This window comes from Gopherus flavomarginatus, chromosome 8 (genome assembly GCF_025201925.1).
Source record: "Gopherus flavomarginatus isolate rGopFla2 chromosome 8, rGopFla2.mat.asm, whole genome shotgun sequence".
NCBI classification, from domain to species: Eukaryota; Metazoa; Chordata; order Testudines; family Testudinidae; genus Gopherus; species Gopherus flavomarginatus.
The window spans coordinates 39,481,496-39,500,254 of NC_066624.1; the positions used below are offsets into that span (position 1 = coordinate 39,481,496).

The 18,759-nt window shown below is 49.6% G+C and overlaps 1 protein-coding gene across 2 annotated transcripts; it reads left to right on the forward strand.

The window, feature by feature from the left end:
- The first annotated feature begins 475 nt into the window (after positions 1 to 475).
- Positions 476 to 18,406, forward strand: PLP1 (proteolipid protein 1). 2 transcript variants are annotated; one of them, XM_050963745.1, is made up of 7 exons: positions 476 to 628; positions 9,198 to 9,384; positions 10,937 to 11,198; positions 13,198 to 13,366; positions 14,113 to 14,186; positions 15,430 to 15,495; positions 16,259 to 18,406. In XM_050963745.1, the coding sequence occupies exons 1-7, from the start codon at positions 625 to 627 to the stop codon at positions 16,328 to 16,330; spliced, it is 834 nt and encodes a 277-aa protein (XP_050819702.1). In that variant the 5' UTR covers positions 476 to 624; the 3' UTR covers positions 16,331 to 18,406. The 2 variants fall into 2 exon arrangements, with proteins under 2 accessions (XP_050819702.1, XP_050819703.1); XM_050963746.1 differs by having other exon boundaries at positions 10,937 to 11,093.
- Positions 18,407 to 18,759: the final 353 nt, after the last annotated feature.

Here is an 18,759-nt window from a genome sequence, read left to right on the forward strand (position 1 = left end):
CTTTCTGGGAGAGGGGGCTTCTGTCCTGAGATTCTGTCGTGGTGGGAAGTTTTATGGCTGGTTATAACTCTATTCCAGTGGGGATTTGTGATGGCAAGGACGGCTCAGCCATCTGTGCTCTGTCACAGTTATGATGTTCCTGTATGTAGCAATTGCACAGGTGAACACTGTGTATAGGTGCCCTCAGTAAGGCCCAAGCAAGGTCAATACAAATCAGATCAAACATTCTAATCTCTTCAGTACTGAATTTGCTGCAGAAGTGCCTGATCTGCCCACAAGAAGCGGCTGGAGCGCCTGCTTTTGGACAACAGGGAAACAAACAAATCTGTGGCAGAGAGACATTGGCAGCCAAAGACAGTAGGGTACGATGGAGCTACCCCCAAGATGAGGGAGTAGCTCTGATGAGGGGGAGGGAGAATGGGAGGAGGAGGAGGAGAAAAGGGTGGCCTGTCTCTTTAAGGGGGCAGGCTGTCAATCAGAAAGTCCTTTTCTTTGCTGGAGAAGAGGCCAAAGATATTCAGAGAGACAAAGTAAAGTGAAGAGAGAGGCAAGGATTGTTCCAGCTGAACAAAGCAAGGCAGAAAGGGAAAGGAGGTGACAGGGATTTGACTGAGTCCAGAGGCAATGGGTGAGTATGAGAGGGAACTTTCCAAACTTTCCAGCTAACACAAAAGGAGATTCTTTAAAATCCAAGATTTCAAGGAGCGGGGGAGAGACTAATGCTGTATTATTTTGTTTGAGCTAAACTTTCCTTCCTTGCAGGATGTTGAGACTTTAAGGGCCTTTGATCAGCTTGTTCCAAGTGCCTGGGGAGTTCCAGCAAGGAGGTGCCAAGCTGTAACTGACTAGGTTGGGTGCCCTCCTGCCAGCAGCATGGAGCCTTGCTGCCCTCCAGTTTCTAAGTTACCAAGTTTTGTTACTGAACTGTTGTAGGTGCAGACTGGAGTGACGAGAAAGGGGCTGTGGGTCAGAGGGGAGCCTGCTTTGGGTGGGATATGCCTCCAAGCTAAATGTCCTAGCTTGGAAAAGAAATTCTGCTGGTGCTGTTATGGGACAGTGATAGCTGCTCCATAGCAACAGTTGGTTTCTGTTTAAAGCTAAATTATGCATCCTCCTCTAAAATCCATATCCATAGTCAGATCGGCTTGAAAACCAGAGTGCCAATTCCGGGGCCAGGGGAGCATATGTGGGGCTAGTTTGAAGTGATCTGATCTAGAGGCTCCTGCTAATTTTAATGTAGTTGTCAGTTCTCTCTCAAAATCCACATTGTACTCGAGAAGTGACCCGTGGGTCATCAATGATTCCATGCTGCCACCACCTTGTATGACACAGAACCTTTCCTGGATCATCTCCATGGCCAGCCCCCCAACCCTACACAGCTGACTCCCCTCTCTCTATTTCATTCTGCACACCCCATGAGAACCCCTGCTTTGATTCCTGGAGGCTGGTTCAGCAATGATGTGACTCCAGGGCCTCCAACTTCCTGGGTCCTCATGATGCTTTGCTCCGAGGTCAGCCGGCTCCATGGGAGGAGCTGTGGCACTGGCCGCCATGGTTCTGTCCCAGATCTGCTTTCAATTTAAAACTCCTTGTGGGCAAGGTGGAGGGGCAGACGGCATGTGCAGGATTGAAGGAAATGGAGTGTCAGTCAGGGAAGGTCTCTGGTGAGGAGGGACAGATGAGAGGGACGGGGATGAAGGGAGATATTGTAGACTCCTACTGCCAGGATACTGGGGCCAGGAGGAGACATATCCAGCTGACCAGTCCTTCAGCTTGGAACTGGACTCCCTGCATACGGGAGCTTCTGAACAGGAAGGCTGGAGAACCAGAGAGAGATCAACCATCAGGTTACAGATAGGGAATATAGGGTACATCTGCACTGCTGTGAAGCCGCAGCGGCACGGGCTTCAGCGTGGGCTGTACAAGCCTGCCCAGGACCCTGCCTAATTACTTGAGGCTTCACTGCTCCAATACCCAAGCGAGCTACATTAAAGCTATCTCAGGTATGTCTATACTAGTTGCAGTCGCACCCTATGCATTGCAGTATAGACAAACCCCCAGTGATCATATGTCGTATCTTTAGAGGGGTGGCATGGTCTAGTGATTAAGGCAAGGGACCAGGAATCCAGGGTTCCAGTCCAAGCTATGCCCCTCAAGTGTTGTGTGACCTTTGGCAAACAACATAGTGTTCAGTGCCTCTGTTTCCCCATCTGGAAAACAGGGATAATAACTATTACCTGCTTCACAGGGCTGTTGTGTGAATTAATTCAAAGTCTGGAAAGTGCTTTGAGGTGCTCAGAAGAAACATGCTGTCTAATTAGGAAGTGCTACTGTGACAGGTTTATAAGGATCCCTGAGTGCTTTACACTCAGTTAGCTAGGCAGATGATCACTTTATACCCCCCACTTAAATTCAGCCACCACTGGGGAGAAACATGGCAGCTATTTTAACAGTGCGCAGCAACTTATAGGGCAAGAAGTGAAGATTATGGTATTTAATGGAAACCACAGGGGGAGCTGAGGAGTGAAATAATTCTCATTTTCACAGTCAACCTTTCCAGCATTAATTTGATGGTTTAAAAAAGGCTACTGCTTTTTTTTTTTTTTTTTGATGCAACATTTTTTTGATGCAATATTGTTAATTTCCTCCTAACAGTTGAAGCTTTGCATCAGGAAGTCCAAAGCTCTCTTCTGGGTCTGAGTCCAGTGGCCATTTCCTTGGCAACCAGACAAGATGCTTCGTTCTGGGGTAACCTGGCAACTGTTTGCTCAGACCTGGGAGCTTTGGACACCACAGCAGGAATGGGGTGGAGCTGAGGAGTGGGGATGGAGGCAAAAGGCAGGTGCAGTCACACCAAGGCCATAGGCCTAGAACAGACCCAACAGCAAGGCTGGTGAGGAATGAAGGAGGCTGCTTGTGTGGTTAGAAATGTGATGTTGTACAATGGTACCTTCCTGCTCCCCAGACCAGCTTCCTGGCGGGCTTTGAGTCCGTTCTGCTGAGTTTGCTGATGCAATCATGTGAGCTCTGCTGTTCACGGGCTCTGCATCATCATCAGAACTGGCTGTTAAATTCCAGGGACAGGGGCTTTATTCGTGGCCATGATGTAGGAGACAGCAAGAAAACAGAGGCTGGGGCCATATCCATTCCTGGACTGAGCCCTTGAAGCTGGTCCCCTGGTTTTCAGACTCCAGCCAGGTGCAGAACTGTATTAGAAATACCTGTCTTTGGCTTGCAAGGGGAGCCAGGGGCTGTGGAATGGCCTGGGCAGGGGGGACCATGGGAAATTGCGGATGCCCTGTTACTGAGTCTCTTTCCTGGCCAGAACGGCACTCTAGGGACGCTCACTTTCTGCCCTTTCCAAGCTGCAGCCAGGGAGTGACCACAGACTGACCTGAATTTCCGGCACAGGCAGAGGCTGCAGGGAGAGGATAGCCCTCTTCTGCATCCTCACTTCCTGCATCCTTCCCAGAGAGCACAAGGCACCGTGTCTGCCTCTGGGGAGGAGGGCCGGGGTCACTAGTCCGCTTGGAGTGATAGATACAGAGATGGAGCCCCATGGGCTCTGTCAGGGAGACCAGTAGCTTGCCTCTGAAGAGCTGGCAGAGACTTCTGCAGTCTGCCAAGGGAAACAGGCTGTGAGGCCCTGCAGCCTACCTGGGAGTAATCTGGGGAGGGTGAGGGGCATCTGTCCCTAGGCACTGACTGGTCTCTGATAAAAGAACCTTCTTTTGCCTTCCCCACTTCTGTTGCTCCAGAGGTCTGTGCTAAGGGGAGATGAGGCTGCATTTAGCACCATGGCCCCAGTAATAATCATAAGGTATCTTAACCCGGGGCAGTCTTGCAGGCTTGTGCTGCTCGGAGGAGACCACCTGGGATGGTTTTCTACCTTTTAACATTAGCCAGGATCGCCAGGGCCCGGGAGCTTTGGCTGATCCCGGGCAGCCCCTGGGGTCTCTCCCCAGCTGGTGAAGGGCTGCCCACAGGAAGCCACGCTCCCCTAATCCCAACACCGGCTCTCTGCTGGAGTTTGTTAGAGTGGCTGCATGGGGGCCTCACAGAAGAGGCTTTGTCCCGACTGGGGATCTATAGGGTTGTGAGGCCCTTGTTTGTCTCTGGCACCTCCTGGCAATATGCAGTTACCTCACTGCTCTGCACCCCCTCCTCGCCCACCCCTGTACCAGTCAGGGCTGGGCTAGCACACTGGACCTTTCAGCACTCATCAGCCTCGTCAATGGGATCACTGTGTGGGGGGAGCTTTCGGGGGGGCGGTGGGTGGCAGAGGCTGGGGGTGTTGCACTGCCGGGAATGGGAGGGTCTGTGACTTGGAGAGACAGGGCTCCTAGTTCAATGGCTCATCCTGTTGTTTTGGCCTTATTGTTCTACCCCATTCGTCAGCTGGGCTGAGGTACAAGGCTGGGAATTGTGCTGATACAAGGGGCTCTTTCTCTTACCCCCTTCACAAGAAGCCTTCCCCGCCTCCCTTCAGTTGTGTCCCAGATTCCTGCAGCATGTGACTCACCACTGCTTCCCAGAGCCCCTGTGCTCCCAGGCCAGAGAGGGGCGAGGAGAGCTCCAGGCAGCACTGGGGCAGGATGGGCTCTGCTGAGATGGATCCCAGTACAAGAGGTTCCCAAGAACAATCACATCCATCGCTGTGAGGTGTGGACACAATCTACAGTGCAATGTGCAGTGTCTTGGGCGCTTCGCTTGCTGCCTCTGGCTGAAACAAAGCAAAACCTGTTCTTGCAAAGTGCCTCCTAGATTGGGACATTCAACCATCTCCAAACATCTTGCCTAGATTGCACCTTTCATTGGAGATTAAAACCACGTTGGCCCATTTCCTGGGGTCTATATCCCAAAAACTACCCCTGCAGTCAGTGCCCCCATGGGCAAACTCTGCCAACAGACTAAGGACTGGCTGGGCCAGAGAGACCGAGTTCTTCTCACCTTCCAGAGCAGGGCACCTCCATTAATGGGCAGTGGGATAGAAGAGGGGAAGCCTGTCTGTGTTTTGTGGCTAGCCAGCAGGTGAGATGATTTCAGGTTCCTGGGCTGGCCAGCCAGCATGCAATTCACGTGCCAAATGTGGAAGAAAGGAGGGCAAATTTTCCCTGCTGCAGCTGCAGTGCTAAGCATTAAAGCCTCAATTCAGGAAAGCACCTGTTTAGCGTTAAGCGTGTGTCTGAATCTCATCCGCTTCAATGGGATTTGAGCACATGCTTAAGGTTAAACCAACCTGCTTAAGCGCCCTTCCCAAATAGGGAGGCTTCACTGAATTGGGGGCTGTCGTAGCTTTCTGAATTTCCTGCAACTGCTCTTCCATGGGCCATGTCTCCTGAAAGGTGACTGCCTCTCCCAGTGCAGAGCAGGTGGCTCAGGGTGCAAGGAGCTCTCTGAAGATCATCTCATAGCAAATCCTAGGCACTGGAGCTGGAGGAGCACCATGCATCCAGTTCATCTCCCAGGCCAGTTCAGGCTTGTTCCTTACACCCCATTTTCTAGCATTTCCTCAAGTCTGGGTCTGACCGTCCCAGGTGATGGGGCTTCCACCACCTCCCATAGGAATCTATCCCATAACCTGATGCTTTAAAGAAGTCCATCTGGATTTTTCCAGCCTAAATTCCTTCCGTTTTCTGTCCAAAACTACCAGATTTACCCAAGCATTTAGGCTGGATTGGCAGAGGTTAGGTACCCAAATCCCATTAGGAATTGGGTGCCTAACACCTTTAGTCCCCTCTGATGAGCCTAACCTTTTTGTGTCAGGAAATAGGTATTGAGTGCTCATTGCTGAGGAGCTCAGCAGAGGCTCCTGGGCAGCGATGGATGGGCTGGAAGTGTCTTTGCTTAATGGTAGCTATTACTGGCTATTAGCTAGCTATCATCTAGATTAGACAGTGGCCTGCTTGTCCCGTTACCTCCCAATTTCCAGGCTGGGTCGGCTAAACAACTTAGGTACAATGTAGGAAGTTAAACTACTTGCTGCAGGTTGCCCGGTCTCACACACACAGGGTCTCCTTCTGATCTCACAGCAGTGTGACTCCCTCGCTACTCCTGGTTTACATCGGTGAATGCAGAATCAGGCCCATGGTCAGTCGTTCATCTTGGATTGGCTCCCAGTCCCTTGCAGTAGCCAACAGAGAGGATGCCAAAACAGGAGCTCAGGCTGCTTGGCTGGGGTGTGGGAGCACATTCCTGGAGAGTGACGTCAATGGGAAGATCATGCTGTCTGATGGAATCCACTTCCATCTCATGCACTGGTCCAGACCTGCTGCAGAATCACCTGTCTGCCATGAGTCACACATGTCGAGGAGGCCTGCCTGATTCCAGCCTGCCGCTCTCATGGACGCAGCCATTCAGGCCCTGCAGCAGCCACCAGCACATACTGCTGACTGCGGTGCTGGTTCCAAACCTCTGGTAACTGAATAGTCCGCCCATTGTTCCCTGTTTGCTTCCCCTGGTCCTACTCTGCCCCCGAGCATGGCAAACACTGAGGAGCACACACAAGCTGGCAAGGGAAGAACAAAGCCCCATTGTTCTCAGTGCCATGAAGGGATCAGTACAGGCTGTAACCTTGCACTTGAGGGGAGGGGAGAGCATCGCTGCCAGTAACCCTGTGGATATCTTATGGGCCCATTCTTCAGTGGGAAGAGAAAAACACGGTGGGGTGGAGTAGTGAGGGAAGTGGGTGTTGGAAAATTCCCCGCTGCACATTCATGGAAGGGAGACGGCAGAGAGCAGTGGGTGTCATCTGGACGAACCTTCTTCTTTATTAAAATCCATCAGTCTTGTGTGTGTTTAGAAAGAGACCAGTACAGCCACGACTCCCAGCTGCAACAGGGGCTGGCGGGAGATGTGCAAGCTGTCTGCAATCACCCAGTGCTCCAGCCATGTTCACAGGGAGGGGCTCTCACAGAAAGGGGAAGAAACAGCAGAGAATGAGGGAAGGAAGCTGTTGCTCTGGAGTAGGATGACTAGACAGAAAGTGTGAAAAATCGGGATGGAGATGGGGGGTAATAGGAGCCTATATAAGAAAAAGACCCCAAAATCGGGACTGTCCCTATAAAATCAGGACATCTGGTCACTCTACTCTGGAGTGAGTGTGATTTTTACAGGAAGCAGCTGGTTTCAGCTTTGGCTTGAGTTTGTCTTGGGTTTTCTGGTTGTTTTAAACTACTAGAGATTGGCCTGAACTGGAACTCCAGGGTCAAACATCTCCTGCTCTGCACAGGTTCCGAATCCAGAGCTGGATCCAGCACCAGAACTGGATTTATAGGTGGCCTTTATTTGTGTGATGGGTCAAAACAAAACCTCAGTCTGCACACACCTGAATTTTGCCCGTTTGAGAATTCAGACCCAGACCTCTATCTTGTACCTGAGCAAGTTCCTGCAGATTAAGGGCCTGATTTTCAGAAGAACTTACTACCTGCAGCTCCAGCTGAAACCAATGGGAGCTGCAGGTGGGTGGCAATTCTGAAAACCAGACCCTAAGTCTAGGCCTCCAGCACACTAGCTATATATAGGCACCACAGCAGAGCAGGTGTTCTTTGGGATTACACCTACAACATCAGCACCAATGTGCAGGTAAATGTAAAGAGGCTCAGCTCTGGATGCATGATTGGCTGTATTAGTTAGCAGCTTCAGTTTTATTCAGACGTCCTGCTGAGTGATGGTGTGGGCTGGGGGACTTGCTGACATTCAGGAGAAGGATACTGAGTGCCACAGTCTTCTGCATAATATTCCGATTGGGTGACTCAAAGTGTAAGGAGGACAGGATGCCAGATCCTCAAAGGCATTTAGGCACCTAACTCCCATTGGCTTAGATGGGAGTGAGTGTCTTTGAGGATTTGAGCCAGGATACTGGTTGTATCAAACGGATTCTTTCTCTCTTCCCTCTAAGCTGGTGGGAGTGTTGTGTGATAAGCACAGGGCTTGTGTCTGTACAGGGGATGAGAGCACTGTATGCTATTTATTATTTCTTTGCTTGTCCGTCGGTGGGTGTCAGCGCTGGTGGTGGTATCATCTCCTGCAGCTGAAATCCACCCCAGTGCGAAGAGCCAGCACGAGACTTATAGAACCATAGGGCTAGAAGGGCTATTTCAAGGCTTAAGTAAGAATGAAGTGCATAAATGTCACCCTCCATCTTCAGTGCCAAGGTAAACATCATACATTAAAACAAGTTCTCATCTGTGACTATCACAACAGCTCCCATTATTCATGTGGGAAGCCCTTTTAACATCTCATTTGTCTCTCTCCCTGTGACATTTCACTCAGCTTGGGCCTCAAATGGAGACTAGTCAGTTTCACCTGTGTTGCTAGCAGCTAGTCAATTTCAGTTCCCTGTTCCTGAGCCCTAGGGCAATGCTTTCATTCACAGGCAGAGGAGGCCCACAGGGGACACCATATCCTATCTAATTAACCTGGGAGGGGCTCAGATATTAAGGAGGGGCGCCCCAGTATTAAAACTTGAGAATTAGATCTTAGCTTCATCTGGTGTTCTTACAGACAGGGCCGCCCAGAGGATTCAGGGGGACTGGGACAAAGCGGGGGAGCTGCGGCGCTTGTACTCACCCAGCGGTGGTCCGGGTCTTCGGTGGCATTTCAGTGGCAGGGGGCCCTTCAGTCTCTCCAGGTCTTTGGCAGCACAGAAGGGCTCCCCGCCGCTGAAATGCCGCTGAAGACCCAGAGCTACTGAAGGGCCCCCTGTCGCTGAAATGCCAAACGAAGACCCAGAGCGACTGAAGGGCCACCTGCTGCCGAAATCCAGGCTGAAGACCCAGAGCGACTGAAGGGCCCCTTGCCACCGAAATACCAGCTGAAGACACGGACTGCTGCTGGGCCATGGCTTGCGGGGCCCCTACAGGGCCTGGGGCAAATTGCCCCACTTGCACCCCCCCCTCCGGGGCGGCCCTGCGTACAGAGCAGAGCACCCACAATTGCAGCATCAATGCCGCTGAGTTTGGCTCTCCAGCCCTGCAGATGGATGTTTGCATTTTTCTTAACATTGGGAAAACCATTTTTTTCTTAGTAGGTTATTTAAGCCTCCCTTGTTCCCCACCCTTTATTAGTTTTTATTAATAAAGTTTTCATGGGGTGGAGGGAGGGGAGGGACACGTCTAACCTACCTGACAGTGCGCCACCCCTTTGGGATAATGACAGAGCTCTGTGATCGAAATGATTTCTCTCTTCTTCCCTAGGTTGGTTAGAGTGCTGCGCAAGATGTCTGATAGGGGCACCTTTTGCTTCGCTGGTTGCCACTGGCTTGTGTTTCTTTGGGGTAGCACTGTTTTGTGGCTGTGGGCACGAAGCACTCACTGGCACCGAGCGGCTAATTGAGACCTACTTCTCCAAAAACTACCAGGATTATGAGTATCTTATTGACGTGTAAGTATTCGTCTTCTCATGCTCTAGACCCTGATGCCCCTTTCCGGGGCCCGCTTCCCAGACATCACTCCCTTGGCTTTGGAGGGCTGCATAGGATTCCCATCAGAACTCTGCACTGCTCTGCAGTCGCTCAGGGGCTAATGTGAAGCTGTAAGAGATGCTGCCTCTCCCTTGGCTACTAAGATAACTCAGTCCCTGCCATCCAGCGAGAATGAGGTTGGGGCCAGGATCCGAAGCTGGCTTTCCCACAGGGTTGTGCAGAGCACAAACCACTAGGCTGCAGGGCTGGCAGCGCAGTGAGTCCACGTTCCGGAAAACAGATTCAAAAGGGACTCGTGGTTTTGGGTGCTTAACTTGAGACACTTTGAAGTGGCCTCGTTTTCAGAGGGATGGTGCTCAGCGCTGTCTGAAAATCAGGACCCCTTCAGGATTCTCACACTGGGCACCCAAAAATCAGGGCACCCAACATCACCAGTCACTTTTGAAAATTTAGGCCAGAAACTCTTAAAACTTCTGGGCAATAACTTGCCGTCACCACCTTCACACCCAGCTCTGAACCAGCCCAGGCCTGTTATGGGCTAGCTGGTTATCTTGGTATCAATATGCAGCTGGATTGGGAAACAGGCTCCATGATGCATTTCTCTGGGGTCATTGATCTGCTTGCTTCTTACACAGGTCAGATGATTCCTTCATCTCAATGGGAAGAATTGGCCTCCTTTGCAAATCTCTGGGCATGCAGTTAGTTCAGCCCTGTTCCCATCGCCTTGGGCTGTTGTTAAGACCCCGTGATCATGGGGCTGTCCATGACTGCCGGATTTGCTTTGACTCGTGGGAGTTCTGAGCACTAAGCTCTTTCAGTCCAGCCTATGGCAGAGGCTTGGTGAGACTGCTGAGTGTTCTCCCTGCCTGGAGGGAGCCCTTCTTCATCTTGTTTTTTTCACACGTGTTTTCTATCTGACCCTTGCTAGGTACGGTGGATATAGTGTTGGATCCTCTGCTCTCGGTAGGTATGGAGAATGCAGGGTAGCCATACTTGCCAGATAGAGCAGGTCTCGCTGCCCTCGATTTACCATGCTCTCTGCCTGGCTTTATACACAGGCATGGGACCAGGTATCTCCTTTTCTCCTTCCCTGCTGTGCCACCCATAAGCCATTCAGGCAGATGCTTTTCCCTACCTCTTGCCTGCTCCATTGGTCATTTCCTTTGGGATCTTCCTCATCCTCCCTAGCCTATTCCCCCCTGCTCCTATTTGAGGTAGCTTCCTTGATCACTTTAGCCTGATTCTGGAGTGGAGGGGGAGTACCAGAGATCAGAACTTGCTTCTCGGGCTCTAGGTAAGTCCTGGGGAGCTGTTCATATAGGCCATCCTTTGCTCTGTCTTTTCTGGGAGGGGAACTCGCTGCTGGTGGCTCCCAGGAGAGATTCTCTCTGTGGTGCATCCTATCTCTCCCAGGGAGTTTGAAGGAGGAGATCTGCAATGAGAGTTAAGAGGTTATCTTTCTCTCTCTCCCTCCCTCTCTTTGTCTCTGTTTCTTCCCTGTGTCCCCTCCAGGATCCACGCGTTCCAATATGTCATCTATGGAACGGCTTCTTTCTTCTTCCTCTATGGAGCCCTCCTTCTGGCTGAGGGCTTCTACACCACTGGTGCCGTCAGGCAGATCTTTGGCGACTACAAGACCACCATCTGCGGCAAGGGCCTCAGCGCTACGGTAACAGGGGGCCAGAAGGGGAGGGGTTCCAGAGGCCACCATCAAGCTCACTCTTTGGAGCGGGTGTGTCAGTGTTTGGGAAAATGGCTAGGACATCCCGACAAGGTGATCTTAACCAGGGTTTGGCACTAATTCACGTGACTGGAACACTTATGCAGGTTGATATGACTGATGGGCATGAGACTGCAGCCCTGTTCCATCCGGCTGACCGGCTCCGGTGGGAGTCGCGTACCCAGTGGAACGGCTGCACTGATTCGATGGCATCTAAAAGGAAAGCGCACCCCACCGGCTCAGCTGCCCCGCCACTGGAGGTTCCCCACGGCCAGATGCACTCCTCACCACCCCAGCTACATCTCCTGCCACCTTTGCTGACCTCTTACTTGTTAACCCCTTCTCCACCCTTATTCTCCCTCTATTCAAGCCCCTGCATTGTTTCTATTTGCAGGAGGTTGCACTTTCATTTTAATGTTTAAACAAAAAGCATTTTGTTTGAAGTCAGTTGATTTCACTGGCAGTTGCAGGGGCCCTGTCACCTCACAGGATTCAGCCCCGGGGGTTATCAGTGATTATTATTTGTATTGCAGTAGTCCCTGTAGGCCCAGATCAGGTCCCCATTGTGCTGGGTGCTCCACATAACCCAAAGACACTCCCTTCCCACAAACATATGTATTCTGCATTGTGTTTGTGCAGTGGTCTGGTGAGGCGGGGTGTTTAGATATTATTTAATAACCAATACGGAATGGGTCTGCTGGCAGTCCTCCTCTGCTCAAAGGCAGCAGTGACTCTGGCAATCTGCCTCCACCAGTGGCCTCCACTGCAGCTGACTAAGATTCATGACTCGTGACTTTGCGGGGTCACAAGTTTTAGGATTGTTCAGCTTGAGTCACCTTAAAAGGGTCTGCTTTTCAGAAAGGGCTGAGCTCCAGTCCTCTGACAGCCAGGCCCTGTTGCCATGTCTCAAACTGAGTCCCCGAAAATCAGTAGCCACGTTTCAAAACCTTGGCCACTGTGCAATGACAGGTCAATCGTGGACGTGACAGTGCCGCAGTGAAATATCAGGAGGTGTCTGAAGGTAGGGAGATCAGGAAGTGCTAAAGCAGTTAGAAGGAGAGTTTTATAGCTTGACCTTCAAACAAATTGTTTCTTGTTCAAACATCCAACATTAAGCCAATACTACAGCAAGTGCCAGCAGTTCTCTACGAGCCCGATCCTACAAGGGGCTTGAAAAACTGGGGGTTGAGGTTAGGTTTAACACCTCTCAGGATTGGGCCATCTGACAGCGTGTCCCATGTGTTATTAGACACAACGCAGCTTATTAGGCTTTAATCCCAATTTTAATTCAAAAGGTTCATTTCATCCGCAATTCCCAGCTTACAGAAACAGTGAAGGGTGCTCCTGGCCTTGGGGAATTGAGCAGAACGGATGCGGTTTCCTTTTAAGATCATTTATTTTGCACCTCGTGGGCCAGATTTTCAATATTGGGTGGCTACAACTGCACTCACTGGTTTGCACACACTCTGCTTATGCCCATAGTACAGTTTGCCCCTGCACTGAAGGCTGCAGAAGGCCCAGCTATGCCCATCGGCCAATTTCACGCACAGATCCCCAGTGTGTGTCTGTACAAATCAAGGATTGGCACATGCCTGTGGTGAGGGAAATACTGCCCAGGCCAGGTGTGTAGATAGATACCCAATCCACACACATAGATTAGATATTGGCACACAGGAATTAGCCAGGTGCAAGAACGTGTGCACAGTTGCATGTGCCTAACTTTGAAAATTTGGCCCCACTTAAATATATTTTTTCAATTGTGAGTGTGTCTATTTACAGGTGTGCGCCTGTGTGCATATTGATATTGATGCATGTGTATAGACACACACACACAAACACACATGGTGTCAGTTCTCTAGCCTTCCCACAGGCAGACAACTGCCCTGTTGTGTCTGCTGGAGGTGCTTTCTCTTTCCTTCCGATTGGTGGAGATCCTTGCATTGCATCTCATGTCAGGCTGCTTGCAGATCTCCAGTCTCATGCTCTCATGTCTGAAGGCTCTGGCAGCACATTAACCCTTCTCCTGCCATCTTGCTTGTCTTGACCATTTCAGTTTGTGGGCATCACCTATGCCCTGACCGTCGTCTGGCTCCTGGTGTTTGCCTGCTCTGCTGTGCCCGTCTACATTTACTTCAACACCTGGACAACATGCCAGTCCATTGCCTTCCCCACCAAGACCTCTGCCAGTATAGGCACGCTGTGTGCTGATGCCAGGATGTATGGTGAGCCTTGGATTGCGTCTCTCTCTATCTAATAAGCACCATTTTTTCAAAGACAGAGGAACAGACCCGGGTCCCATTGAAGTCAGTGGCAAGATTCCCACTGACTCCAACAGCCCCCAGATTTGGCTTTGCATTCTAGACATTCTTGAAGAAAAGCCAATGATGCGGCAGGGAATTATGAGCAGAGACGTTTGGGTGAGATCAGCAGGGTCTTGGAAGGGTGATGTGACAGAATTTGGGGTGGATAGAACAGACGGCAGATATAGCAGAATTTGGTTGGAGGCACTTGCTGCTAGATGTATCTCAAACACTGAGGGGCTGTTTACACGGCAACCATGGGTTTGACTGCAGCTTGTGTAGACATACCCAAGCTAGCTTTAACACAGCTAACTCGGGTACCTGTGGCCGTGGAGGCACAGCAACATGGTCTTCAGCATGGGCCACACACCTGAGTATTCACCCAGGTGGGCTTGTACTGCCCAGGCGAAAGTGCATCCTGCTGCTGCTTCTCTGCGCCAGTCGCCAAGCCAGCTGGATGAAAGCTGCAGTCACGCCCTGTGTTTGCAGTGTATTCATACCATTAGAATAGAATGACTTTCTTTCCACTCTCCTGTCTAAGTAACTGACCTGCCTTTACCACTTTCTACATACATTAGTGGCTCACAATGGGGAAGATTGAGCCAAGTTTCTTGTGCCCTGTGGAGTTCCACTCGGCTCATCCTGGATGACTTTTGTGTCTTATGTAGGTGTCCTTCCATGGAATGCTTTCCCAGGAAAGGTGTGCGGCTCAAACCTTCTGTCCATCTGTAAGACCCCTGAGGTGAGTGCACCGCTGGGCATGCCAGGCATTCCTTCTGAGCAGGCATTTGGATCAGGAGAGGCAAAGACATTTGGCACCATCAGCCAACTTGGAGTTCTCGGTGCCAGGAGCCAGACCCTATTGCTGTGGGGTTGCATTATGAATTGGTATGCATAGAGGGCTGGGTGAAAATTTAGGTTGGTTTTTGAGGCGGGGAGCATGGCCCCATTGTGCTTGGGGAGCGTATGGCACATTTTGACTGCTATCACAATCTAAATGATAAATTAAAATCATGTGATGTCACGTCTCATTTTAGAGGCAGTGGGCTCCAAGCTGGATGTGATCACAGAATTAGCAAGCCATGTTTTCCTTTCACTCACATCAGCGTAATTCCTTTGAAGTCAGTGTGTTGCAATGGTGCAAGTGAGATCAGAATCAGTTCCAGTGAGATTAGAAGAGTTGACATAATCTGGTTTAATGTCCATACAGCAGCATAGGGTTGCTGGTTGACAATCTCTCTCTAAGTGAGCAAAAATATGAATCCTTCCAGGTCAGAGCTGGGTTGTTTTGGATGAACAGGGTAGCAAAGCCTAAAACACTGAATGCGAACAACATAGACAATGAATTATTGAGGAGACCGCATTGAGGAGCCCAAGATTAACTAGGAGGTGGCCATGTTGTATAGGACAGAGATCTATTGTTGGAAAAGCCAACAGAGAGCACATCTGTCTATGGTGCACATCTGTCCTCCGTCACTGTAGTATCAGAGCAGCTCTCAGTATCCCTGTGGGGTAGGGAAGTCCCATTATCCCCATTTTACAGATGACAGTCTAGGCAGAGAGATTAAGTGATTTATGCAAGGTTGCAAATGAAGTCTGTAGCAGAAGGACATGAGCCCAGGTCTCCTAAGTCCTAGGCTGGTGCCCTAACCACTGGAGCATCCTCCCTCACTGAATGGAGATAGAACACCCTTCTTTCCCCTGGGCTAGGCAATCCACACAGGACACCACTGGAAGTCCACAGGTAGAGCAATTTATAGAAGGGTCAAGGCTGGATGAATATGAATGTGCCTAAAGCAGACCCTCATGCCCATCACTGCCAAGTGCTGCTGGGACTGTAAATGCCATCTCACTGACTGGCTCCACAGATCCAGTCCAGTTTAGTGAAGAGAGGCCTGTTTGCAGATACCTTGTGGAAACCCCCTTTGTCTCTGCTGTCTGGGAAACATCTATAAATGGTGACTCATCATTTTATTTCCTTGCAGTTCCAAATGACCTTCCACCTGTTTATTGCCGCATTTGTTGGTGCTGCAGCCACGCTGGTTTCACTGGTGAGTCAATGCTCCACCTAAAACTTCTCTTCTCATCCTAAGAGATGCTGTTAGGAGGTGAGATCATTAAAGCAAGGCAGCTGGTAGGCAAGAAACTCACTTAATACAGAGTGCCTGGTTATTTCTTCCTCTTGCTCACTGGAGCAGAGCCGTGATTTTTAGAACCAAGAAGGTAGCAGGAGAAGTTGCTGCTGGAAGGTGGGGATAGGGAGGTGGATAGGAGAGGTGGATAGTGTCATAAAATCACAGATGACAAGATTGGATTTGACCATCCGGCCCACGTAATCCAACCCCCTGCAACAAGCACTCTGCTGTATTGTATGCAGCCGTTCCCTGAACACCTCACGTAACTTACATTTCATCAGAGACATTCCATGCTAGTGTTTTTGCACAGGTACTGCTGGTGAATGGGCTGCTGAAACTGTTGGAAAAATTGACCATTCCTTGAAAACTGTCTATGCCTTGGTAAACTTATTGCTGGTCCAACTAAATGAAAGGCATCCAAAAAGCCTGGAGAAGAGTGACTGACTGGTGTTAAGAAGGCCATCTCAGGCATCCTGGAGAGAGATGTCTAATCAGTTTGAAAGGGGCTGGGACTTATGAACAGAGTAGGCCAGATCCTCAGCTGGTGTAGATCAACATGGCTTCATTGATGTCTGTGGATTTACACCAGCTAGGGTTCTGGCCCAGCCCTGTTTCACTGCACACAGAATGTTGGTTTGAATCTTCCTATCTCTCACTTGCTCTTTTTCCTCCACCACAGCTCACTTACATGATTGCCGCTACTTACAACTTTGCCGTCCTCAAACTCATGGGCCGAGGCACAAAGTTCTAGTCTGCCAGAGGGAGATGGGATATCCGAAATTCCCTTTTTTCTCTAACCACGAGGCTTTAACAATGCAGCCACCCAATACCAGGTCTCCTACTTTAACTCCATCTTCACCGCTGACTCCCCCTCTTCTTCCTCTATTGTATCCATCATGATGAGCATCACAAGGACAGGGAGACTCCCAACGATGGATACATCCTCATGCACTTTTCTCTCCGTGTATGTCTGCAGCTATGTTGCTTTGCAGCAAGTTTTGCTGGGAATAGGGAAAGTTAAACGACGAGGATTTCCTGCAAGGCCAAAAACAGGAAAACGCAGATGCGGGATTGACTCCAACTTCCTGACATTTCCTAGAAATAGGAATGAGCCTTTCTGCTTCTGGGAGGCAGGAATCAATGTTGGTTGCTCTATTATGAGTGAGAAAGATGCTGCATGCTACATAGAGAGAGGACGAAGTGGCCTGGCCTTGATTCCATCACTAGAGACTCTCCTTGTTATAAAAGACACAGAATTTGCTTCCATCTTCATACTGCAGATGGAGGATAAGAGGACTTCTCCATGGTAAAGAAAGAGAATTTACCTTAATCTGCATGCTGCAGCCAGGGTAAAAGGGGTTTAGAGCAAGGATCTTCCCAATCTGGGGAGAGAGCACAGACCCCGATGCTCAGAGAATCCCACTTCCTTAACACAGCCTCCCCTACTTAAAGCATAAAGGAGCTTGGTGTCTCCGTAGACAAAGGGGACTCTTGGTTTTACACCTCAGCAGAAATAGGATTAGTATTGTCTCAGCATTGCATGGGAGCCACTCCCTATGTCCCCTACTGCAGATCCTAAGCAGTAGGGGAGAGGTGGATACCAGCTTGGACTAGAGGGACATCTCTAACCAAGGGCCTGAGAGTGTAAACCCAGAGAGGTCCCTTTTGTAGACACAGGATAACTCTTTGGACTGTGTGTCTTTTCGCATCTTTTCTCTTGTAACCAGCTGTGCAACTGAACTCTGTCATACCTTCACAATGGTGCTCTTCTCTTTGGGTGATGTTTGCTTCCGTAATGTTCTGTAAATCGAAGATCTTGATTTGTTTCCAGTGTGTACCAAATTTAACCTTTTTCCCACTCCCAGCCCTCTCTTTTTCTCAATGGTTTCCCAAGAGCCAGGCCATATATTTTGAAACTGGCCAAAACCTGAAAGATTCAGTATCTCCTTTTGACCATGGCCAGTCATTCAGAAGGCAATTAAATAAATGACTAAGGGGCGCACAGCACATTCTGCATGATTGGATTTACACAGGCTTTAAATATGGCCTTTTCTATGCAATTCCAAACCCTCCAGCTTCCATTTAGGTGTTTGTCACTGGGCAAGTTTATGAGCCAATGTTTGCGTATGCAGCCAAACTTAGAATGAGATTTCGATGTTTCCCTTTTCATTGGAGATACCAGGATGGGGAAAGGATCGTATTATTTCAACATGCTCAAGAGGGGGCAAGGTTCCAAATGAGAAGCTGCTCCCCTTTGTAGACTGACCATTGCCAGAAGTTCTCAGCAGTCAAACGACCATAGCGGCCCACAGACAGAGAGTAAAAAGTCCATGTCTGCTGAATATTCCTAGTTCCAGCCTTTCCCCTTCTGTTTTTGTTAACTGTAGGTAATGAAATTTGGCTTGGTTTTATTTATTGAAGAAACTACTTTCAGTGGCAGACTGTAGCTCCTTCATTGCAGCAATTCTGACACTGGTTTCAGCAGGGACAGGGTCAGCCAGCAGTGCTGCCAAGCAGGGAGCATGGTGCATCTTTGTCACCACGTATGCTGAAATAGATTGGTTAGACTCCCCAGTGCACATAGGTTTGGGGAGCAGGTGGGATAGGGTGGAATGGGGTGGAAAGAAACCAGTCAAGATCAGGAAAATGAAGTCTTGTATTTTGTATTGATTTAATAACATAACAAATAACCAACCCCTCTCCCCCCTACCCCTCTGGAACCCAAACACACCCACAAAAATGAAAGTTAATCAACTGAAAGTGTTTCCTTCATTTCTGATCTAGAATTCAACTTTTTAACCAATAAAAAGGAGCAAGTTTTTAGAGATTTATCTTACAAGGTGTATTTTATAAAATTAAAGAAAATAAATTAAAATTAAGACCATTCTGAACCTGCTTGTCCGCCTGTCTATCTGGGATGGCCGCCAGGCTGGACACAAAGGAGACTGCTTCCTGGTGAGCTTGCTTTGATAATAACTCTTTGATGTCACACCAGATGGAAGCAGAAGCACTGGCCCTGCTGCACAATACGCTAGACATGTCCCCGTAGAAACCTAGGCCCAGAGCCTCAAAGGTATTTAGGCACCTAACTCCCATTGATGTCACCTAAATACCTTTGAGGATTTTCACCCTAGCACCTGGCATCTGAAAGGCATGACTGAAAAAATACAAATGAAAAAA

Excerpts from the sequence above, each read along its gene's own strand:
- PLP1 (XM_050963745.1), top strand. Across the intron at positions 11,199-13,197 it reads GGCTAGGACATCCCGACAAG|TTTGTGGGCATCACCTATGC; the intron begins GTGATCTTAACC and ends TGACCATTTCAG. Across the intron at positions 13,367-14,112 it reads TGCTGATGCCAGGATGTATG|GTGTCCTTCCATGGAATGCT; the intron begins GTGAGCCTTGGA and ends TGTCTTATGTAG.